This window comes from Pipistrellus kuhlii, unplaced genomic scaffold (assembly GCF_014108245.1).
Source record: "Pipistrellus kuhlii isolate mPipKuh1 unplaced genomic scaffold, mPipKuh1.p scaffold_m20_p_6, whole genome shotgun sequence".
NCBI classification, from domain to species: domain Eukaryota; kingdom Metazoa; phylum Chordata; class Mammalia; order Chiroptera; family Vespertilionidae; genus Pipistrellus; species Pipistrellus kuhlii.
In genome coordinates this window covers 5,788,925-5,814,119 of record NW_023425562.1, presented here as the reverse complement: position 1 = coordinate 5,814,119, position 25,195 = coordinate 5,788,925, and the positions used below count along the sequence as shown (strand labels likewise).

General features: G+C 38.5%; 1 protein-coding gene across 2 annotated transcripts in view; it reads left to right on the top strand.

Moving 5' to 3' along the window:
* The window catches only part of TOP1 (DNA topoisomerase I), a 75,806-nt gene that overhangs the window by 23,754 nt on the left and 26,857 nt on the right, over positions 1–25,195 (top strand). For both annotated transcript variants that reach the window (XM_036419137.2, XM_036419138.2), the window contains exons 3-7: positions 5,213–5,315; positions 16,473–16,596; positions 18,015–18,070; positions 20,657–20,752; positions 21,719–21,794. In XM_036419137.2, the coding sequence (XP_036275030.1) occupies positions 5,213–5,315; positions 16,473–16,596; positions 18,015–18,070; positions 20,657–20,752; positions 21,719–21,794 (455 nt within the window). The remainder of the gene's footprint in view (positions 1–5,212; positions 5,316–16,472; positions 16,597–18,014; positions 18,071–20,656; positions 20,753–21,718; positions 21,795–25,195) is intronic.

The window sequence follows — 25,195 nt, the reverse complement described above, 5'->3', positions numbered from 1 at the left end:
ATATAATTCTGAAAAGGTTTCCTTTTCCTTTGCATGTTAAACATCAAGTGCTTCCATGATGTTAGCCAGCAACTGTTCCAGCACTCAGAGAAGACACTGATTGATACTTTCCTTTTTGTCATTTGGAAATCTCTACTTAAAATCTTTGTTAGTCTGAAGAGCACTTTAGTAACAACAACACAAGATGTTGATTCCTATACTCTCTTTTCATTATGGAGTAACTCTCTTATCCAGTTAAATTAGAATGAAAGGAATTAGTTGTTACATGTGTGCTGTCTTCTCAAGGCTGCCTTATCTCAGGGGGTCTTCCTCCCATTACTTCATCTCAAATTTTTGAATGCTAGGATTTGAAACAGTTGTTATTGATGACCTGAATTCACAATGAATGAGGTTTCCTGGTGACTTAATATGCAGTGCTTTTCATCTTTCATTTCTAAATCTGTTAGTCAAGTTCCGTATAGTTCTTTTGCATTTAACTGATACTTGAAGTGGCAAGGTCCTTTCCTCCAAAACATTTTAACAGTATGTATTCTTAGATGAATTCCAGTTAAGGGGAAAGGGTATGTACTAAAAGTAATCTTCAAGGCCATTAGTAAGCTGTCTACAAATATTTTTCACCATGAGGGATATAGACCCATATGCCCTATTGGCTTCATTTTTTCACTTGCTGGCTTCTCTTCTAACCAATATCATTAGTTAGATGTCCCACTGTTACCCTAAATACAATATGACTTCAGTTAGTTGGATTATTTCTCCAGTCTTTTTCTTTCTCCCCACCTTTTGTTTGCATGGCTTTCCTGTGCTTCAGGGCCACTTTGTTCTTTTTACAGGGACCCAAAGTCTTTGAGCCTTTGACTCTTCTGGATTTATTTATTACACATAGCCAAAGAGGTCCTGAAACTGAGTTCTAATACCAGTTTTCTTAACATGCTTTTTTACATTTCTTCCTTCCTTCGCAACCCTGCTGCTCTCACTTTTTTCTAGACTTCAAAAATAATCAGTTCTACTCTGCTTTTACCTTTCTACCCACACTCCCTTCCAAATTAATCTTTCTTAAGTATGACTTTCATTTTGTATGTTGTTTTTGTTTTCCTTTTCTGCTTGAAGTGGATCCTTGTTATCCTTAGAGTAGGACACCCTGACTCTTGGGTTAATTTCATCTATCAAATTGTATCTCTTTCTACTTTTTTTTTTTTTTTTTATACTTTATTGATTTTGTACAGAGAGGAAGGGAGAGAGATAGAGAGTTAGAAACATCGATGAGAGAGAGTCATCGATCAGCTGCCTCTTGCACACCCCCTACTGGGGATATGCCCGCAACCAAGGTACATGCCCTTGACTGGAATCGAACCCGGGACCTTTCAGTCCCCAAGCCGACGCTCTATCCATTGAGCCAAATCAGTCCCGGCTCTTTCTACTTCTTAACACAAATCTGCTCTTGGCTAGTCTCTTTGATGTCCTCTTATATAATGAGAGAGAAAAATACCAAATTAGAAGGGAAGTTTCAAGCATATATGGCAGTAGAGAGAGTAAATAACTCCTGTGTATCATATATGCCCACTTCAGTAACTCTCAACCTTTTGCCAATCTTGTATTATCAATCTCAGTATCTCTTCCCCACTCCTGTTTTTTACTTGCAGGTATTTGAAATCTACCTAGAATTAGCTTCAATTTATTTTTTATTTAATTTCCTTATTCTTTAAATTTAGTGCTTTTTAGTGAATTAAACTATATTAGTACTTGACAAAGTAAAAAATTACAGCTTGGTAATTTTAAAAATAACTTTATTATAAAAATGATTCAGCCAAAACCATTTGGCTCAGTGGATAGAGCGTCGGCTTGTGGACTGAAAGGTCTCAGGTTCGATTCCAGTCAAGGAAGGGCATGTACCTTGGTTGCGGGCACATCCCCAGTAGGGGGTGTGCAGGAGGTAGCTGGTCAATGTTTCTCTCTCATCGATGTTTCTAGCTTTCTATCCCTCTACTTTCCTCTCTGTAAAAAATTAATAAAGTATATATTTAAATAAATAAATAAGTAAAAGTGATTCATATGGGGAAAAGATTGGAAAACAAGACAAAGTCTATACCAAAAATCAATTTGCTCAGATATTCACTATCCAAAGATAACTACTGTTAACATTTTGGCATCTATCTTTTTTTAAAAATTTCTTTATTGATTAAGGTATTACATGTGTCCTTTTCCCCTCCTTAATCCCCCAATCCCTCTGCCATATTCTTGGGCCATAATAGCAGGTAATAATATTCTGTTTCCTATTTGCTAATCTGGCCCATAAACAAAATCAAACAATACAAACATCATTCCAGGTTGTGCTGCTGGTGGCATGTTTTGTCATTATTATGATTTTAACCATAAGTACTTAGTTTAGAGCAGAAATAATTGGCGTTTATTACTGTTAGGTATTGGCAGCCACCAACCTAGTACATTGGATTGACTCAGCATTTTAAAATTTTAGACTTGAGACTTTGAGAAGTTGGAGTCTTCTGTGTGTTGCATGGAGGATTGTGCTCAAGTCCCGATTCTGATAACATGATTTTATTCTTCTTATCTCTGTGGGATGAGAAATTCTCATAGGTAAGGGTACGATTATGTAAATTTCTGTCCCCATAGGGCCTGGCACAGAATACTTAGTGGATTATTCCAAATGTAGCTTCTTTTTGCCACATTTTGGGAGCCAGGAATTGGATACACACACACATTACCTATCCATTATTAGTTATCTATTCCTACGAAATATGCTACCTCAGAATTTAACAGCTTAAAACAACGAACACTTGCTTTCTCACACAGTTTCTGTGAGCCAGGAATCCAGGAGCAGCTTAGCTGGGTGGTTCAGCTCAGGGTATTTGTGAAGTTACAGTTCTCTAGAGGCTTAATTGAGACTGAGGGGTCTACTCCAAGATGGTTCACCCACATGGTATTGTCGGAAGTTTCAAGTCCTCGCCATGTGGCTGCTTAAGTGTTGTAACAGTACGGCAGCTGGCTTCCCTGAGTCAGGAAGAAAAATCCAGTGCCTTTTATGACCTGGTGTCAGAAGTTACATACCAACATTTTCACTTTATTCTGTCCTTTTAGGAGTGAATCTCAAGTCTAGTATACTCAAGAAGGAAATTAGGCCACACCTATTGAAAGGAAGAGTATCAAAATCTGTTAGACATATTTTAAATTTGCCACATATGTGTCATGTACATAAACTTCCAATTGATGAATATTTAGCTTTGGGGTGACCTGACGCCAGTGAGCCTCATTTTTAGTAGGATTAATTCTGATACACCTCATGATTTTGAAATGTAATTACTTAAATAAATGGAGAGAGAGAATCCTGTTCATGGATTAAAAGACATGAGAGTATTTCCAAATTGTCCTATGAACACAGTTCCCAGCTGGCCTTTTCTTTTCTCCTTCCTTCCTTCCTTCCTTCCTTCCTTCCTTCCTTCCTTCCTTCCTTCCTTCCTTCCTTCCTTCCTTTTGAAATTGATGAAATGAATCTAAAACTTATATGGAAATGCAGAAGACATAGAATAGCCAAAACTACTTTTAAAAGAATAAAGCTAAATTTATTACTGAATATTATCTGATTTCAAAACTTTCTATGTAAAAGAACCTTACTTTGAAGCTACAGTAGTAGGTAGTGTCTGTGTAAGGTCAGGATAGAATTAAGAAATAAACTCTTTTTTGTGATTATATGGTCACTTCATTTTTAGTAAAGAGGTCAAGGCAGCTGAAGCCAGTTTGGCTCAGTGGATAGAGCATTGGCCTGCGGACTGAAGGGTCCAGGCATGTGCCTTGATTGTGGGCACATCACCAGTGGCGGGGATGTGTGTGCCGGAGGCAGCTGATCGATGTTGCTCTCTCATCCATGTTTCTGATTCTCTGTCCCTCTCCCTTCCTCTCTGTAAAAAAATCAATAAAATATATATATTTTTAAAAAGAGGTCAAGGCAATTCAATGGGGGAAAGGGCTATCTTTTCAAAAAATGGTGAAAGAGCAACTGGATGTCTTTATAGATTAAAAATGTGCCCTGTGTGTCCCTTACCTCTGTAAAACTCTGAGAAAAAAACCTATTTACAATATATATAGCTAACCAAAAAAGTCATAATCCAGAATGTATAAAGAACTCTTACAACTCAGTAATAAGAAAACAAATATTTTTAAAATGAGGGAGAGATTTGAAGATAATCTACATTAAATAAGACATATGAGTGTCCATTAAACACTTGAGAAAATACTCATCATTTAATGGAATCTTGCAAGGAAAATTTCACAAAGCAGCCCAGACAAGGCCTCCCATTACCCTGCCTCTAAAGCCAAGTCGTGTTATAAATGCCATTATCCTGTCACAGTGCTTTAAAAAAAAAAAAAAAAAAAAAAATTCTATCTAATAAAGAGGGAATATGCTAATTGACCATCACACCCTCACAAAGATGGCAGCGCCCATTAGGAGAGAATATGCTAAATGACTGCCACACCCTCAAAGATGGTGATGTCCTCAGTAACAAGATGGCAGTGCCCAGGGCTGGCCCAAGGCGCAGGTAACCAGGGACAGTCGAGACTTGCAGCAGAGGTGTGATGAGGGTGTCACCTTCCCTGATTGCTGGGTCACCTTTTGCCCCTGAAAGATCCCAGACTGTGAGAGGGGGCAGGCTGGGCTGAGGGATTCCCCCCTCCATCCCCCTCCAGTGAATGAATTTTCATGCACCAGGCCATGTGTGTGTGTGTGTGTGTATACATTTATTGATTTCAGAGGGGAAGGGAGAGAGGGAAAGAGAGAAACATCAATAATGAGAAAGAATCATTGACTGACTGCCTCCTGCACACCCTCCACTGGGGATAGAACCTGCAACCTGGGCATGTGCCCTTAACCGGAATCAAACCTGAGACCCTTCATTCTACAGTCCGACACTATCCACTGAGCCAAATTGGCTAGGGCTGTGCTTTTTTTTTTTTTTTTTTTTTTTCCCCTCTCCCAAGGACAAGCTTAGAGCAAGGAAGAGTGGCGGGGGAAGAAACATCCGTGTGAGAGAAAAACATTAATGAGTTGCCTTCCATATGTGCCCTGAAGAGGGATGGAACCTTTCAGTGCACAGGATGAAGCTTAAGCCACTCTAGCCGGGTGTCTTCTTGACCAGCCTGTTAAGGTAGGCAGGAGAGAACTTATGACTCCTCTTAACTGACTCATCTCTTATGGTTGCAGATTCTCATAAACACAAAGATAAACACAAAGATCGGGAACACCGGCACAAAGAGCACAAGAAGGACAAGGAGAAGGACCGAGAAAAGTCCAAGCATAGCAACAGGTAAGGGTTGAACCAGCAAATCCTTCGTTCTTCAGCCAGTTGTCTGTGGCTTGGCTCGCCTAGAATAGGTCTTAACTTGAGCTCCAGGTAGACATTTTGGATAGCAAAGTAAGCAGAGACTGTATTTGGTTTGAGTTTTTAAGATGATAGCCTTGATAATTCAGGCTTTACTGGTGATGCCATTGTTCAGATCAGGAAGTGTAGGCAAGTACAGTGTATTTTCATTCAATATATACTTCATTAAAAGTATAATTTTTAAGTAAGTCAGCTACAGATTTATTGTAGTATGATGGCATTTAATCAAGTGTGCAGAGAGCTTACCTTGATTAAAGGTGACTAGATTGGAGACATGATCTATTTTTTCCTTCTTTCTATATTTTTAAAGGGTATAAATTAAAAATTCTTAACTTGTGTTTCTATGGTCTGTGAGCTCCTGAAATCATACGCAAAAGATTGAGATTCTCCTGGGAGGGCATTCCTAGCTTTCATCAGGTTATCGGAGGAATTCGGCTCTCACCAAAGCCAGTGACTCACCAATATAAGTGAAACTCAGTAGTGCTGTCCTCTTGGATCCAAGCCTCAGAAATATGTTTTCTTGTTTGTTTTGTTCCCATTCTTTTGGTGTAGGAGGCAAGTAGTTAAGCTCAAAGATGTGTAGGGTATCTTTGGATATATACTAGTTGTTGAATATGAGGACTTAACGCTTCTATTTTGAGTTAAAGGCAGTTGGTAAGAAAATTGTATGGTATTCCCATAGTAGCTTAAGTTTTGTTAGAAGGGAATATAAAGATTATAAACATTTCTTAGAACTAGTGCCTCCAGCCTAGAATCTCAGACCTACACTTGGTTCTTGAATAACTTGTTGGTCCTCTTATATGCATTTCCCCCCCCAATAAATACTGTAAATGTATTTTCTTTATAACATTTTCATTCCTCTGGGGGATTACTTTATTATAAGAATACAGTATATAATGCATATAACATGCAAAATATGTGCTAATTGTTTATGTTATTGATAACAGGAGGCTATTTAGTAGTTCAGTTTTTATGGAATCCAATATTACATGTGGATTTTTGACTATGCATGGGGTAGAAGGTTGGCACCCCTACTCCCTCATTGTTCAAGGGGTCAGTTATACGTAATTAGCTTGGTTTATTGGCTCTAGACAAGTTAAAAGGAGAATTGCTTTTAAAGTCTGTTCTTTTTATGAATACGTTTTTGAACCATTAAAATAAATAGGTTAAATTTTTCTAATGGGAATATTCTTCATGAATCATCTACCACTTCTGCAGTCTTTTTTTCTTCATTGCTAACTCATTTCTTGCCACCTGATCATCTCGTTTCCATTTTCATTAATCTAGTGAATTTAATCTTAGTAATTGAATCTAAACTCAGTTCACATGCACCTACTAGACTCTTATGGTCCCTTGGAACATAGTTGGGCTCTGTTGTATTCATTTTACATCTTTAAGGCTTAGCATAGTTCCTGGCAGATAGGTGACACTTAGTATGTATTTATTGAATCAGTGAGTGGATGACCTATCAATGTGTTTGTGGTGAAATATACATAACATAAAGTTTGCTGTTTGAAGTGGCATTAAGTCCATTCACAATATTACATAACCATCGCCAATATCCATTTCCAGAACTTTTTCATCATCTCAAATCATCTCTGACTCCATTAAACAGTATCTCCCCATTCTTTCTTACCCCATCCTTGGCAACTTATATTCTACTCTATGACATTTCCTATTCTAGGTACCTCATATAAGTGGAATCATAAAATATTTATCTTTTTTGTGTCTAGTTTATTTCCCTTAGCATATTTCCCTTTTTATGGCTGAATAATATTCCATGGTATGTCTATACCACATTTAAAAAAATATATTCATTAGCAGCATTTGAGATCTTCCTTTCCCAAAACTGGGTTCAGTTTGGCTCAAATAAATTATGAAAATTTAAAAGAATCCATTTATCTGTTAATGGACACTTGGGCTATTTTTACCTTTTGATGATTGTGAATCACGGTGCTATGAACATGAGCATACAAGTATCTGTGTGAGTCCCTACTTTCAATTCTTTGAGTGTGTACACAGGAGAAGAATTGCTGGGTCATGCCAAATAAGTATTATTCTTCTTCCTGCCATGTGTAAGCTTCACTGAAGTGCCAAGGAAATGAGATAATCCTTGACCATGAAGACCTTGATCATCTGTGAAAAAAGGTTATAGATTAGATGAAGAAATGCTAATTTTCATGTTATCAGAAATTTGTCCATAAAGATTTTTTAAAAGATAGAGGTTAATATTTGAAAACTTTAAAAAAACTGATCCCTTATCCTCTGGTACATACTTCACCAACCATGATTTGTAGTTGTGGTGGGAGAAAAGATTGGATAGAAGTAGCATAAAAGGCTTTAAGACATAATTTTGGTCCTGCCCTGACTTGTCAGAATTTCCTTTTTAAAAATAAAGGATGTGATTTTGGTGTTATTTTTCTTGAAAAATCCACAGTAGCTTAGTTACCTCTATCTTGTCTTGGTCCACCTGCTTTTGCCTCATGTGATGTTGGCTAGGTGAAATAGCCTTTCTTAACTCCGCTTTCTCACCTTCCTCAGTTTCCTCATATTACATGCTTCAGAGGGAATCAGTCAATAAGCATAAAAGCACTTTAACTGGTAACTGCTCTACAAACGTGGGATGTATTAAGTATTTTGTACATCCACCATAGCATACTTTCCAAGATTATAGTATAAGCACATTCAGGAATTTGTCCTGTGCAGTTTTATGTCTTTAAATATTTTCTTCATGTCTACTCAAAATGCTTAAGAAAATAATAGCCTGTTTGCCAAGAGGCTTTGGAAAACCTGGCCTGAGTTTCTGTTTATCCATGACTACATGACTAAATCTAGCCTGGATCTCTAATTCACATGTGAATAACTCATAAGACAGTTTAAGTGGATGGTATGTTGTAAGCAGACTTTTAAATACTTTCTGTTTGACCTCTACTGACAGACACACCACCCCTTTGCAACAAAGGAATTGTCTTTGTTATAGTCCATTAAAATCCTGTACACCGTTTTCTTTGTTATAGTCCATTAAAATCCTGTTCACCACAATCTTTCAAATAGTTTTGTTTTTTTGTTTGTTTTTTTCATTTTTCTTCTGTAGCAGATTAAGGTAACCTTGAGGCTTTTTAGTCACCTCTGAAGCCCAGAATAATTAAGATTTTTCACATGTTCTGTTTGAAAATGCTTCACTTATTCTGATTCTTCGCTAACAGTAATGTGTTTATATGTTTCTTTCGTCTGTTAGATTTTAGCATCAGTCATTTCTCCTTGGGTTACACTAAGGACCCATATCCAGGAGGCATCTTTTTGCTGTGTAGTAACATGTGCTGCATACTTGGAGTGTCAGAGAATGAAAACCAGCTTTTCTGTTGAGAGAATGGGATGTGGATCCACCCCTAAAGGACCCAATCTTTTTCCTGTGATTTTTTTCCCTTTGTTCTCAAGGTGAAAAATAAGGAAGAGGGTATTAAAGATTATTTCATCTTATCTCTGTGTATTCAGGAGTCTGAGGTGATATTCTCATAGTCACAGGGCAGGGCAATAGGGGTAGCAGAGAGTGGATGAGACCAGGGCTTCTGAATCCTCATGTTTTTCTTCCACTACTTTATTCTTTCCAGTCAAAAACAAAACAAAACAAAACAAAACAAAAACTCCCTCCCCAAGGAAGGTTAGTTGTGTACTTCAAGGTCTGTGTTTAAATATAAGCACCTCTTTCTCATTTGCATGTCATAAGCAGCTCAGGATCTACAATAAAATGCCAGACATTTCAGGCACAGCCTCTTTCACTTTGGGCCTCAAATCGCTAATGTTTTTGCCACTAAGTGTATTAGTCTCATTAAATTCTGGCCCAGTGAAAACCCCGTTTCTGACTGTCTCCTGTTTGGTCTGTAACATCACAGGAAGAGTATACCAAAGTCAAGTAAAAATAATTTCTTCCGTTTATCTCTGACACTGCTTCTTTCTGTTAGCATTAATATTTAGCACTTTAGGTTCTTGTAAAAATGTACATATAAATCCTCCCCACCAAAAAACCAAAAAGAATACTATTTCTTTTTAAGATATTTTTAAAATTGATTTTTAGAGAGGGAGGGAGAAGGGAAGAGAGAGAAATATTGATTTGAGAGTGTATCATTGATTGGCTGCCTCCTGCTTGCCATTCCCACCAGGATGAAAGTGAGGGGGCAATTGAGCCTGTAGCTCAGGCATGTGCCCTGACCAGAAATCGAACTGGCAACCTTTTGGTGCATGGGACAACACCCACCCAACTGAACCACACTGATCAGGGCAGGAATTCTCTTACTGGATGCTGAGGCTTTACTGGGTTTGTAGGCTCTCACCAAACACTTCTCTAGAAAGATTGCATTTATTATTATTATTATTATTTTAACCTCACTTGAGGCTATGGTTATTAATTTTTAGAGAGAGAGAAGGGGGGGTAGAGAGAAACATCAATCGGTTGTTTCCCACATGTTCATCTGGGGATTGAACCTGCAACTTTTTGGTATGCAGAACGACTCCAATCAAATGAACCACCTGCCTAAGGCAAAAGGTTACATTCTTAGCCATAAATTATCTTTAATACTAGACCTCTTCTATGAACAACATTATTAAAAGCAATTTGGGCCCTAGCCAGTGTGGCTTGGTTGGGTATCAACCTGTGCACCAAGAAGTTGGTTGATTTGATTCCTGGTTGGGGCACATGCCTGGGTTGCAGCCAATCGATGTTATAATCTCATATCAATGTTTCTTTCTTCTTCCTTCCTCTCTCTAAAAATCAATAACCTATTTTTTTTTATTGATTAAGGTATTACATGTGTGTCCTTATTTCCTCCATTGTCCTCCTTCCCCCCACTCATGCTGCTGTAAGAAAGAAGAAATTCTTTCCATTTGAAACTATTTTTAAAGGCATTTGGGGGACAGACATGGTTTTAGAAAATAAAGGCTATTACATATGTGAAAAACAAGATTCTTTCTGCCGTTTTTTAACTATGTGCCTCTCTTGCCAGTTTTAAACCCAACACTCAGGCTGAAGTGACAAATTTTGGAAAGCCAGGGAAGATAGAAAAGCACTGCTGTGAAATAGTAAACAAGTGCTTTTCCTGCCATTTTGGCCTTGCTGATCCATACAGTCAGTGTGAAAGACATTTGAGAGTAAGGATGCTTTGGGTTCTGCTTTCCTTTCAGTTCCAGATCAAACCTGAAGTAAAATTAAGAGAATGTAGGATTTTAGGAAAATGTACTGGAATTAAGCAATCGTATTAGGAGTTTTCAGATTAGGAGAATTTTCAGAAGGTAATCAAAATTTAAAAATATGTTTATTTTTATTTCAGAGAGGAAGGGAGAGGGAGAGAGATAAACATCAGTGATGACAGAGAATTATTGATTAGCTGCCTCCTGCACACCCCACATTGGGGATGGAGCCTAAAACCGGGCATGTGCCCTGACCTGGAATCAAACTGTGACCTCCTGGTCCATAGTTTGAAGCCCAGCCACTGAGCCACACTGGCCAGGCTGAAGGTAATCAAATTTAAAAGATGTTTACTCTTGTTTTTTTGTTTTGTTTTGTATTTTGGTGAGCTGTTTGCTAAGCCCTTTATTTATCTGCACATCCGGTATCATCCTGTCTGGGGGAAATGAACAATTAACATAGATAGGTAGAAGAGGGATGGGTACTTTAGAAATGAGGAAACTGAGTACATCACCACCATTCACATGGGAATTAATGTGATGTAGTGGAAAGCACACTAAAATAGAACTCAAGGCCAAGCTCTACCCTTTACTAACCTGTGTGTCCTACATATACTAGCTGTGTGTCCTAATCCCATGGTTGGCAAACAGCCACTCTCAAGCCACATGCGGCTCTTTGGCCCCTTGAGCGTGGCTCTTCCAAAAAATACCACTGCCTGGGCGAGTCTGTTTTGAAGAAGTGACGTTAGAAGAAATTTAAGTTTAAAAAATGTGGCTCTCAAAAGAAATTTCAATCGTTGTACTGTTGATATTTGTCTCTGTTGACTAATGTGTTTGCCGACCACTGTCCTAATCCAAGCCACTTAACTTCCTGGTCTCATTTTTCATTTTGGTCGTGTTGAGAGCAATACTAGCCCAGTCACATTTTCAAGTTTTTATAATATACTAAACAACTGAGTTGGTGGTGGTGATGACAGTGATGATTGCCACAAAGCCTGGTGAGTATCAATGAGATACATTGGAGCTGTCAGTTTTGTTAGTTAAATCTAATTTATTAAAGATTTCATGGTGGAAACAGCATTTGAGTTAACTGAAAGATGGTTAAAATCTTTAAAAAAAATTTTTTTTATTGATTTCAGAGAGGGGGAGAGAGAGAAAAAAAAATCAATGATGAGAGAGAATCATTGATTGGCTGCTTCCTGCACACCCTCTCCTGAGGATCGAGCCTACAACCTGGGCATGTGCCCTGGGTGAGAATTGAACCTGGGACCCTTCAGTCCGCAGGCTGACGCTCTATCCACTGAGCCAAACCGGACAGGGCAAGATGGATAAAATCTTGACGAAGGTGATGGCTAGAAAGAGGGGCATTTCAGACAATGAGAAAAGCATGAACAAAAACGTGGAAGCATTGTGTAATGTACTTTGCTCTAAGAAAACTCCAGTTGGGTGGGTGCCTGGATTAACATGATGGAATGGTAGAAAATGAGGCCATAAAAGTGACTTGGGGCAAGACTATTAAAAGCTATTTCAAGAAGTTTGGGATATTAAAAAGAAAACCTGGGACTTGATTCTAAAGGGAACAAGAGGCCACTGAAAACAGTTGAGAAAGGGAGATACAGAACTGAGCTACAAATGGCATGAGGGATCTAAGAGGAATGGCTCTTAGTTTGGATAACTGTCAGGACTCTGCTGGCGTGGGGGATCTTATCCTCAGACAGACATGAGCCTTGAGCCCCGAGGAGTCAGCCTGTGTGCATAGCCACTGATCGGGTGTTTTCTCAGTCAGGTTGCTGGTGGTGAAATTCCTGTTTCATTGCGAAGTGTGACCATTGCAAAGTTTCTGAAATATTAGCTACTGACAGTGTTTTGACCTTCCGTGTAGCTCAGACTGAATTCATTTTTTTAAATATATGTTCTTCAGATCTTTTGGTTCCTTACTATGATGAGTTTTAAGCCTTTCTTCCAGTCTGTTTTTCTTATTCAGCCCTGCTGAAGTTTCTTTAATTTCTCCATCATCTGTTCTACAGCCTCTGAACTGGCTGCTATTTGTAGCCTTCAGTGGTATTTAGTGAGTTTGACAATGTGTATGTAAAAGTCGTGGGTACAGTATAAAGGCAAGAGTAACATCTCTTAAGACAGGCAGTCAACACATGAACTTTGGCACTGGTCTAAATTTCCTTCCTCTACCAGTGGGAAAGGTGCTGCTCTTTAAGCCACCATAAAAGCCAAGTTAGTTTTGAACATTTTGGAAAAGGAGGCACATGCTAGGAAATCCTGAGTGATGATGAGTCGGCCTAACTGATCCCAGATATGCTCCATTATCTACCACTGGCCAAATCTCCTAATTTCTGTGGCACAGCCCTAATTAGACGTGTTTATCACAGGACTTGGTCATCCAGATGCATATGCTCCTTCAGGGAGATTCCTAGGAAGGGCTGGCACCATGGCTTTGCCAGCACTTCTGTGGCCTGTAGGGGTTATGGATGAGGGGTAAGACCTTAGTCCTGTCTATTTCGGGCAATAGGGACAGGAACAGCCACTGATGTAGTAACGTTATATTCAGAGGCCTAGTAGGGCTCCACAAACTCGAATTTCTCACAGTTCTCAGTGAAATGCCTTGTATACCACAAGCTGTCCTTACTCCTAAATCATCTGAGTTCACTAAATATAATAATCCAAACTTGTTCTCTTACATCTAAACATTGGGAGAGAATTTCTTTTGGAAAGTCAAGTTGATAGTTTCATTTCATTCTGGTCTTTGTATTTGATTATGACCTACAAAGGGATTGCTATTCTAACAGGGACTTTGAATTTCCTGCATGGATTTCCCTCTAGTTAGCAGGCAGAGGAAATATCTGACTTTTTTTTTTTTTTCCCCCCCACTTTCCTAGGTGGCCTGGGTACTGTCTCATTGCCTTGTCATTTGTTGCCTTCTTTCCCCTTATTTCTGCCAAGTGTAATAATGAGCAACAAAGCTGAAAATGGGAGGGCTATGTGCCCTTACAAATTGCCTATGCTGTGAATGCCAAAAGGCCAGAAAACCAGTTTTGTAGTGAAATAGACTAATATTCTAAGAAATGTCTTCATTGAGAAAGAGAACAAGGGGGAACAGTGGAACATAAGGAGGATACTGTGCTTCTAAATTTAGATCCCTGAATTGGACATTTATAGTTTTGTGGGAAGACAAAATGAGGAGCAGCTATCTCAAAGGTTTTATCATTTCAATTATCCAAGGTCTCTATTCTAGAAAGTTTCTACTTGGTGGTAAAATACAGTCTTGACCTTAAATATCTCAGATTGGCTCCTACTCTAATCTGCCTTTAGCGGTAGGTATCAACTTGATGAAAATGTAATGGTATTGATTTAGTGGGAGGCACTCTGAATTTGGAGATGGAAGCATGAGTTTAAATCTTAACTTTGCTTCTTTCTAACATATAACTTTGAATAAGGCTGAACTCCAGGCTCCTTCCTCTGTTTCTAAATCAGTCTCAGGGATTGAATGAAACCAGGTGTGTGAGGATTGAATGAAACAGTGTATGTGAACATGTCAAATACGCTGCTTGCTTAGAGTTTTTTACTTTGTGAGGGGAAGTATATTCATCCAGTAATATGGATGTAATTGTTGCATATTCTTTGCTTTTAGGCAAAAACTTGTGTAGATGGCCATAAATATTTCCTAAGTTAATGTAAAAACGAAACAAACCAACTAAAACTACAATGCCTGTAGTATAGAATAGTGATAATTATCATACATTTTGCTGGTAATATCAAAATCATGTGTAAGCTCCTGAAGTGGATCAGTTGCAATTTTGGTAACTTCGCAATTTTACCCGTCATTCTAAAACTGGAGTGTTATGCAATTGAGAGCTATTTTTGTACAGAGTAAAGAATACCTTTTTTTATGAAACATTGCACTTTGGTAAAAACAGATTTTGAGAGCACAGTGTGTAGAGAGTGACATCACAATGATGCTGAGAATCAAAAGCATGGTGGGAAAGCTTGGTTGCCATGTACCTCTAGAATCTAGGCACACAGAAACTAGGCTCAGTTGTCATGAGTTCAAAATCAAAGTTTGCTCATGTGGAAACTTGTTATTTCAATGTGTGGCACTTCTAAATAACCTAATGAGGGCATAGTATATAAACAAGGTAAAATGGACGTTTCCCCACCCCCACCCCCCAAAATTTCCTAGATCTTCTCTATCCTATAGTTGTATGTTTCTATTAAGCTAGATTTCATAGTTTCTGCTTATTACTCGACCCCCTATATCCATTTGGCGCTCGTTTTGTGTACAGAAAGATATGTGACAGCAGATGCTTTCTTGACCCAGGCTCTGTGGCTCTCACCTCACTAGATGCTATCGTTTGTTTATTCTTTTTTGGCCTTCAGTGTAGCTAATAAGCTGGCTGAATCGCTTTAGGATAAACTTCATGGGGTGAACATAACCTAATGAGCCCATTGCTGGTAAAATCTGTTTTTTGGGGGGCTGAGAGTGTGAAATGTGACAGATGGGAAATGCAGTCTGTGGTGGGGAAAGGCAAGGTGCCCATAGGCCTGATTGCCCTTGTCAGCTGTTCTGTGTGTGGGATGCACCCCACCAATTCATAGCACTGGAATTCAAACTTCCTTCTGTTAACTTGTGGGATATATTGGTGATGTAAGCCAGGATCCTAAATCATCTGCCCAGTATACTGAAGAAAACAAGTCATCCGGTGTTCTGCCACCTTAAACTACAGCATGTGATTTTTTCTTATTGCCCGTCTGTCCATGTCCACATGCATGTTTCTTTATGTTGTTGCAATCATTTTATATGCATATGTATGTACTTTTCTATACCATTTTTCCCCCATACCTTTTATATAAGGGACTTGAGCATCTGTAGAAATTGGTATCTGTGCCTAAAAGAGGTGGTGTTCCTGGAACCAGTCGCCTTTAGTTACCAAGGGATTACTGTATTCCTTTTTTCCATTTATGTCATAAACATTGCCCGGGTATATTTGTAGGACTCATATATTATACCATATTAGCTACCTAATTTGATATATCTCGGTTTTTTCTGTTATTACTCACTAAGGTTGTATCTAGTTTTTTGGTGGCTTGTTTATTTTTATATGCTTCTTGTTATGGGAAGCATCAAAATAAACATCTTTTTGTAATGTTATTTTCTAAAGAGAAATTTCCAGGAGCTAGATGTCAGGGTGTGGACATTATAGTGGCTCTTGTTTTGTAATGTCGTATTTTGTTTTCCTTTTTACACTGTTGCCAATGTGTTTACTGGCCCTTTTTAAAGCTTTTAAACGTTTTACATGCCTTGCTTTTAGATGGATCTTTTCTTATTGTAAAGAATGGACCAAGCAGCTCAATCTATTAGTAGCTAACTTTTTCTAGTAAAAACCAGCAGGAAACATCTGTTGTGTTGGACTGCTCGCTGCACAAAGCCCTGGCTTGGCTACATATTCTGGTATGTGTATATCTTAAATCTGGCTCAGAGCTACCAAATACATATTTGGTGAATTGTCTTTATTTCTCACATCAGATGTGAATGCTCAAGTTGAAATTTTCATTATAGATTTTTTTGCTGGTAGAATATTGTAGAAGTACAAGTGAGCGTGGTGTATATTTTTAGTCACTGGTTAAAAAGAAAAAAAAAATGTCCTGGTTTGTTTAGAATGACTATGTTTCTTCATTTGGTCCCTTTGCTCCTTTGAAAAAATAAAAACATCAAAATAAAGTCCCATGTAGACAAAGGCATCTACTTGAACCTTCTGTCAGGACTGTTTACTTAAACCATTGTAAGTTTCCATGGTTCATGTGATCTTAAGTTATCTTGTGAGTTTATCTTGTGAAATGAACCCTCTGGTCCCTACTCTGGGCTAACCATTTGTGTCTTATTTTTCACAGTGAACATAAAGATTCTGAAAAGAAACACAAAGATAAGGAAAAAAACAAGCACAAAGATGGAAGTTCAGAAAAGCATAAAGACAAACATAAAGACAGAGACAAGGAAAAACGAAAGGAGGAAAAGGTACAGAATTTTCCAGTGGGGGAGGCAGAGATGGGATGTTCTTTTCATTTTGTTTACTTTTTAAACAGATAATGAAAGCACCTTCATTGCACAGAAAGATCCCTTGCCTTTGAGTGAAAAGGTCTGAGTCAGGAGACTTTAGAGTAAACCATAATCTTCCACTATGAAAACAAGGTCTATTGCCACTGTACAGCATATCTATTCAGGTCATTATTTTATATGGCAAGTGGATACATTTAGTGTAAAGTTCTGGAGCTGTCAGTTTTCCTTTGTGGGGAAAATTAATACTGTTTTGGGGGAAGGGCTTAATGCTCTCTTGGTCCTCTGTTGAATGGAAGTTCTTCTTGAGTGAAAATTGGTGATGCTGGTGCTTTGCTGACCTTTGGTTCTAGCAGACCCAGTGTAGCTGTCTAGAAGCAGATGGCCTCCGCTGGCCGCAGATGAGTAGTGCTGTGCATAGACTTTAAAAATTGTTTTAATTTTAGGTTTTGGAAAAGTAACGTTTTCATTTGGTAAATTCAGACAATGTGAAATAGGGAATATAGTGAAAAATACACCTCCTTTCTATCCCTGGCTCTATCTTTCCCTTTCTGGAGGCAGCCACAATGCCAACTTTTTTTTTTTTTTTTTTTTTGTATTCTTTCAGAGATACTTGTATGCATATTTGCGTGTGTGTGTGTGTGTGAGAGAGAGAGAGAGAGAGAGAGAGAGAGAGAGATTTTTGAAATACCCCTCTGACAAGTCTAGAAAATGGGAATTTGAAGAAGAGGAATGTGTATACACTTTTCCAAATCAGAGAAAGCAGGAAATAGACTATTTTTTATATATATATATATATATATATATATATATATATATATATATATATATAATTTCAGAGAGGAAGGGAGAGGAAAAGAGAGATAGAAACATCAATGATGAGAAAGAATCATTGATTGGCTGCCTCCCACATCTCCCTGACTGAAGTTGAAGCCTGCAACCCGGGCATGTGCTCTGACCAGAAACCAAACCATGGCCTCCTAGTTCATAGGTCAACATTCAACCACTGAGCCACACAGGCCAGGCTCGTTTTGTTTTGTTTTTTTATTTCCTCTCTGCACTGTGAAGGGCAAATCCTTGAGAGGTGGAGTATATTTACTGAGGGAGGAGGACCTGCCGTAATTTAAAGGTAAAAAGTTATTATTTTGTGCACTGAAACTTTTCTCAGTGTATTGGGCGGTTTATCTTAAAGAATTGTATAAAATGAGTGTTAGAAAAATATGAAGACCTTCAGTTCACCTGGTCACCAAGAAGAGTCCGTCTGTGATCAGGATACCCCAAGGGTTGAAGTCAGATGCTCTCTAATAAAGAGAGGCTTCTTTATTTGAGCCAAATGTAGCTTTCACGGTACTAATAAGTTACATTGTTTGACCTTTCAGGTTAGAGCTTCTGGGGATGCAAAAGTAAAGAAGGAGAAGGAAAATGGCTTCTCAAGGTAAGAGTCCTCTGCTTCCTGTGGGTGCCCCGCAGGCCAGCTGCCCGTGTGTCTGCTGCCCAAGTGTGTCTGTACCTGACACTCACTGACCTGGCCATCTCCAGGTTTCCCAGGAAGTTGGCAGTGAGAGGACTTGACCCTAAGTCCTCTGAGCATTTCCAGACTACCCTTTAGTGAGTCTGACCAAGATATTTTCCAGAAGTTATTTTGAGTGGAAAAGGTTGACAGGAAGAATTTTTTTTAAAATTGTGATATAATTTACATACCATAAAATTTACTCTTTTGAAGTGCATAGTTTATTGGGTTTTAGTATATTCTTTTAGTATATTTAGTATATTCTAGTATATTTAAATATTTAGTATATTTAGTGTATGTCTTTCCCACTATTGCACAATCTGATTTCTGAACCTTTTCAACACCCCAAAAGAAACGCCATACTTAGTTAGTAGTAATTAATAGTAGTAGTACTCTGAGGCTCATATATAGATGCCTTCTTGACCTACATTCTAGGAATGGGTGTAGATTTGAGAAAGATACAGGGTGTGGCAAAAGTAGATGTACAGTGTGAGTACTAGAAACACAGTCTGCATAGTCACTTTTCCTGTCCTGTTTTTGTTGTTATGATTCTGTTTTCCTCATCAGCCTCACCTTTTTAAAATAAGTCTAAGAATCACTTCTAGTTTCAAAAAACTACAAATTTATGGTCATATTTTTTTTTATTTGCCTCCATAAAACATCAGAATAGATTTACTAGTTGTTGGAAGTAAACGTTATTGACTTGGACAAAGTGTTCTGAGAGTTTTGCTTCCTTGAAACTTTGAACTTTCAATTTCATTTGAGAACATTTTTTGAAAACTTTCATATCCTCCAGGTTCCTTAGACTAGGAGCAGCAGGAGCCCTCTTCAGGCATGTTTTGTAACTGCTCTAGGAATGCTGAATAATAAAATTCACTATAAGCTACCCTGGGCATTCTGATTTCTTAGATAAAGTGACTGAGCACAGGGAGGCTATTTTCTGCCAAGAAACTGACTGAGTGGATTTTTATTGAACTGATACGTACTAAGAAAATAATGGACTCTTTGGACTTGGAGTAGTTTTATTAAACTAAAACGTACTAAAAAAATAATGGATTCTTTGAAACTTGGGTTCAGTTTCAGACTTTCTGGGGTAGAAGGTTAGGAACACACCTTTCCAGGCAGTGGGCTCTGCATTCATTTTGCTGGATTGCTTATTTGCTTGCGTGTGTATCTGCAGAGAATCACTGGATGGAACCGTTTTCTGAGAAATTGTTTTTCACCTGTGACGATAATAGGATCTAGCATTTACTGGCTGGGTAAATGGCAGCGTTTCTTTCTTTCTGGCACAAAGCTTGTGGAGATTTTGGACTCTTGGATCTATGTCAGTCACTTTTGTAGTTTAGGGGAACAGCTTTAAAGGCTGGCATTTGGGGAGTGTGCAGAAATAAGCAAGGAAAGCTAATTGCTTTAAACATTCAGATTCTTTTGCAAGCAAGGCAATCCAGTATGCTTGGGGAGGGCGGGGTGGGGAGGGATGAGGTGATATGGTGGTGGCATTATCTACTCTTAAAAAACCCAGTGAGGCTGGGACCGGTTTAGCTCAGTGGATAGAGCGTCGGCTTGGGGACTGAGAGGTCCCGGGTTTGATTCCGGTAAAGGGCATGTACCTTGGTTGCAGGCATATCCCCAGTGGGGGGTGTGCAAGAGGCAGCTGATCGATGACTCTCTCATCAATGTTTCTAGCTCTCTATCTCTCTCCCTTCCTCTCTGTATAAAATCAATAAAATATATTTAAAAAAACAAAACAAAAACCCAGTGAATATCCTGACTTTCTTTGCAGCTGAGTCTGTGTAAGCTTATCCCTTGGGTGTCTTAGAGATAAAGCTTTGTGTCCAGAGATCATTGCCTGTTCCGAGTTAGTTAGCTCTGTAAGTGCTTCTGGCTGTAAGCAATGAGGTTCTGATCAGATGTGTTAAGTCATGGAACATCCCAAGGCTGTGGTGATGGTTAGTTCTAAACGTGTCTTAGAATGAATAGAATTTGTCCTGGTCTTCTCAATTAGCAGGAGCCCTTCTTTTGCTGTGATGTCATCTTGGTTATTTTCCCATGTAACTAGGGTTATTTCCCTAAGGTACAAAGTTTGGGAAATTTTCTTCCTTTCTTTATAAAAATGATATTTTAGGTTTTGGAGCACTAGAATAATCAGTTCGAATCATTCCTGGAGTCAGATACATAGTCTATCCTTCATGTGAAGTGAGGAAACAATTCAATTTAAGTTTGTTCCTGTTGTGGTTTGGATCATGCTGGCAAAGGCAGCTAAGATGTAGGGGAGACAAAGACTTGACTTAGAGTAAGGAGTCCTGGTCCAGACCTTGATGTGCCTGTTGATCTGTAAAGTGAAGACAATACTATCTACTTCACAGGGTTATGAAGTGAGAAAAGTGCTCATGGAAAGCCTTTATAATAAATACAATTGTATGTTGTTCTTATATTAGCTGCTTTTGAGTGTAGTAATTTATCCCTGCTTTGCATGTTCCAACACTCATTAACAATTTTTTCTCTCTTTAGTCCACCACGAATTAAAGATGAACCTGAAGATGATGGCTATTTTGCTCCTCCTAAAGAAGATATGAAGCCATTGAAGAGACCTCGAGATGAGGATGAGTGAGTATATCTCAATACTTTTTTTTTAACAAAATAGGAGTTGTTTAAAGGATAAATGTGGTGTGTGTCTCTGCAGTACACAGTTTTACACAGAAAAACTGCATTAATGGACTTTTACTCATTTGGAATTTGTGATTAATGGATTGATTGGGTGTTTGAATTATGAGAAGTAGCGTTTGCTGAGCAAATATACAATATATATATTCTCCATTTGCTGAGGCTTAAATGGAGAATATATATTTCTATTTTTCTTATTAAAAAGGCAGTGCAAATAAAATAGAATCCATGAAGAATATTTAATTTAAATTAGGCTTATCATCATTTATAACAGATAAGTTTTCACTGGTAAACCAGTTCCTCTTGGGATCTGTGCCTGCCAATACATTCTAAGTGATGTTTCAGTGTATAGGATTTTGCTCTGAATTAAGACAGGTATTTGAGACTTACAGGTGATTCTTTCTCAGATTCTATCAATGATGTTAAATTCTGTTCATTATTTTCAATCTTGTATAGCTTATTATGTTTCAGGAATCTACAAAGGATTTAAGGGAGGAAGTAGGTGGGAAGAGAGGAGGGAAATATTTAGTGAACTCATTTGTGTTCATTCAGGATTCATGCAGAATTTCTTTCCTGTCGTTTCGAGCTAGTCATTACTTTGTGGCAGTCATTGTTGCACTTTTGGTTCCCAGATTTCCATCTTCTAGTGGTGTCATTTATGCTATGTCCCTCCATTCCACTTCCCTCCCAGACCTGCATGTAGTATACGGTTGTTTTGTTCTGTCTAGGGCTATAGTGATTGGGCCTTGGTCTGGCCTTCTTTCTCTGTCCCATTCTTGACAAGAATGCTAAGCCTAGAATAATAGCAAACACTCCTACCTTGGAAGCCTCTTAAGAGGTCCTAATCCTGTTGGTGAGAACTATTGAGTTACAGTTGTGTTAATTGCATATTCATGTTCCCCTTTCTAGTGCTGATTTTAAACCTAAGAAAATTAAAACAGAAGATATCAAGAAAGAGAAGAAACGAAAACTAGAGGAAGAAGAGGTTAGTAAAGAGACTTAGGCCCTTTGGGGCTTGAGTTTGGAATAGGGAGTTTTACATAAAACAGCTTTTGAAGGCAAATGGGTCTTAGGGATTTAATTGGTCTGTAGAGGAAAAACTTATATGTACAGTGACTGTGCACTGTTGGTGTGACGATCTCTCCTAGCCTGCCTGAGTGTCTGTCCATAACTATGGTGCCATCTGACCCTTTTAGGGAAACTCTGCCTTCATCATACATACAGAGGGAGATGTAAACAAGAAATTATATTTGCTTACAACCAAGAATAGTTTTCCCTAAGTAGTTTCTTAGTGCTCTCCTATATATAACAAGGCTTGCTCGTCTCTCACTTTGGTAACCATTCCTATTTAGCGACCTTTAATTGGTGCCACTTAGACGTAGGGTGAAATCCATGCTCTTTTCCACAGCTCCACCCACTCTGGCTGCTGCGTCTTGTGCCTCTGTTCATCTTGTGCCTCCTTCCTAATTTGCTTTGTTCCAGCCACACTGACCTCCTGTATTTCTTTTCCGCACAGTTCTTTTGTGCTTTGGAGCTTTCTGTAGCATCTACTATTCCCTGTGTCAGGAACACCAATGCTCATCCTTCTTCTCCTGAGTTATAAACCTCCCCTAACAATCGCAGTTCAAGTACTTTTCTAAGGGTTCTACTCATGTTCGAGTTAGATTAAACATACCATGTTATGGTTCCTTCTTTTGACACTTAGTATTTCTTATACTAAAGAGTTGTTAGCAAGTAATTCAAGTAAAACATGCCAGCAATTCACAGGGGTCTAAATCCTCCACTCCCCTATAAGAAAGGGGTGAGTGTGTTTTCACACTCATTTGTATGTGAGGTTAGCCATTGTCTTGGGCAGAATGGATTCACAGGTGTAAAGACAATAGCTTGAAGCGTCACCAGTAAAGATAGAGATAGTGAGGGTCAATGAATCTACAGAGTGTAATCTATCATAGCAATAAGAATAAAAGTGATAATTAAAGTTAAATGTAATAGGTGCTTACTATGTGTCAGACACTGTTCTTATTTTAGATATTTCATTTAATCCTAAGAAAAACCCTTAGTGCCGAAACCGGTTTGGCTCAATGGATAGAGCGTCGGCTTGGGGACTGAAGGGTCCCGGGTTCGATTCCGATCAAGGGCATGTACCTTGGTTGCAGGCATATCCCCAGTAGGGGGTGTGCAAGAGGCAGCTGATCAATGATTCTCTCCCATCAATGTTTCTAACTCTCTATCTCTCTCCCTTCCTATCTGTACAAAATCAATAAAATATATTTAAAAAAAAGAAAAAGAAAAACCCTTAGAGACAAATATTGCTACTATTATCTCCATTTTATAGATGCAGAAACTGAAGTATAGAGAAGTCAAATAATTTACCTAAGTTCAGACAACTACTAAGTGGGAAAGCTGGGATTTGATCCCATGCAGTATGATTCCAGAGCCCGCACAGTGGCTACCATATTATCCGGCCTCTTGGGGGACTTTTTTTTTCCCCACAAGAAGGGAGAAAAAGTGTCTTAATGAAATCATATTAAGAATATTATAGAGAGATCCTGGATTTAGGGAATTGTAGTTTTTCTGACAATCTGTTCTTGGCAGAAGTTGAAGTTTAGAGCCAACTCAAGGAATTGAGAGTGAGGTGTTGAATAGTGATTATGGTAGTCACTCCACTTTCGTGTAGATCAGATGGGAAACATTTTTCCTATCAAAGGCGATTTGGATATTTATAATATCAATTGATTGCCACACAAAATTATCAAGTTAAAAAATTAGCCTGCTATATTTGGTCAAACATTTAATTAACTCACCCGTCATACCTTTTCAGTGCCAGACCAAATGATTTCACGGGCCTTACACAGTGCAGGCCAGACATTCCCCACCCCAGTGTAGATCATCAGACTAGTCAATAGAGAATTGTAAAACTTAGCTCTCCATGCTTTCTATATTGCCTTAATGCTGATGTTATGCACAATAGTACCTTTCTGGGAGCTTGGAAGAGGTTAGTCATAACTGTTAGGCCATTTGAAAAAAAGAACAATTGACTCCCCCTCTCCTCTTCTTTTTAAAATTGTTTCTTTAGCAACCCCTCTTGCTACACAGGGAGAAAACAATTTCAGGCTGAAAAACTGAAGTAATACAGTCCTATTGTGGCAAGGACCCCAAATGGCAAGATCGATTATGAAACCACTTGCTTGCTATGCTTTTTTCATTTCTGGGCATTGGTCCGAAATCTCTGATTATCCCATTGTAAGGTTGAAACATACAGTAGCCAGTAGTTCACTGATGGGACCTGCCTGTTCAGATGTGCATGCTGTTCAGAAACTATTCAGAGAATGTCTTCACTGAGAAGCATTTCCCTTTCCTGTGGTGTGTTTGAGCCTAAATAAACATTGTGAATTATGTGGTCCTTCCAGTACTTTCTGCTCACAAACATACTTACACGTTTATATATTCTTATTTTCAAATATATATGTTGTGTAATCTTTCTTTTCTTCTACCCAAAAGGTCATTTGTTTAGCAATCCTGAGTTTGTCTTGATTTCCATTTTATCACATAATCCTGGAATAGTACCTATTCCAGTCATCTCCATGAGTCACATTCTTTTATTTTTCTGGTCAACTTGGGCTTTCATCGTGGCCAGTATTAGTGATATGATGTTGAGGAAGTAACAAAACATCTGTTTCAGACTTTCCTTGATAATAACTGGAAAAGGTCAAACCAAACTGCCTATAGAGCTCTTCCAAGCTTTGCCATTCTGTAATTGCTTTTAAGATAGTGCAAAACCACCTTTCAGAGCTACATATAAAACAAGTTGACTTAAATTACCTTAAATAGTAGAACAAAGGAACATTTTTTCCCCCCAGAATGTTCTCTTGAGTGGTAAGCCCCACATGTTGAACAGCTCAGATATGCCTGATGTGTGTATTTTGATATTTATCTTCTTTATTGGTGAATTGCCCTTGTTTATGTTTGATGACCTTTTTCTGTGACACTGTGATAGTCATCTAGGGTCAGAGCCATAAAGAAATGCCACCATAAGAAGCGGTAATCAGCTGAAACCGGTTTGGCTCAGTGGATAGAGCATCGGCTTGGGGACTGAAAGGTCCCGGGTTCGATTCCGGTCAAGGGCATGTACCTTGGTTGCGGGCATATCCCCAGTAGGGGGTGTGCAAGAGACAGCTGATTGATGGCTCTCTCTCATCGATGTTTCTAACTCTCTATCTCTCTCTCTTCCTCTCTGTACAAAATCAATAAAATATATTTAAAAAAAAAAAAAAAAAGAAGCGGTAATCATCTTAGGACCTTCTGAATACTTGCTTACTGTTTTGTGACTGTGTGTATGCAAACAGCAGCAATGAATGTTCCCCACTAGACTCAATCAGGAATTTC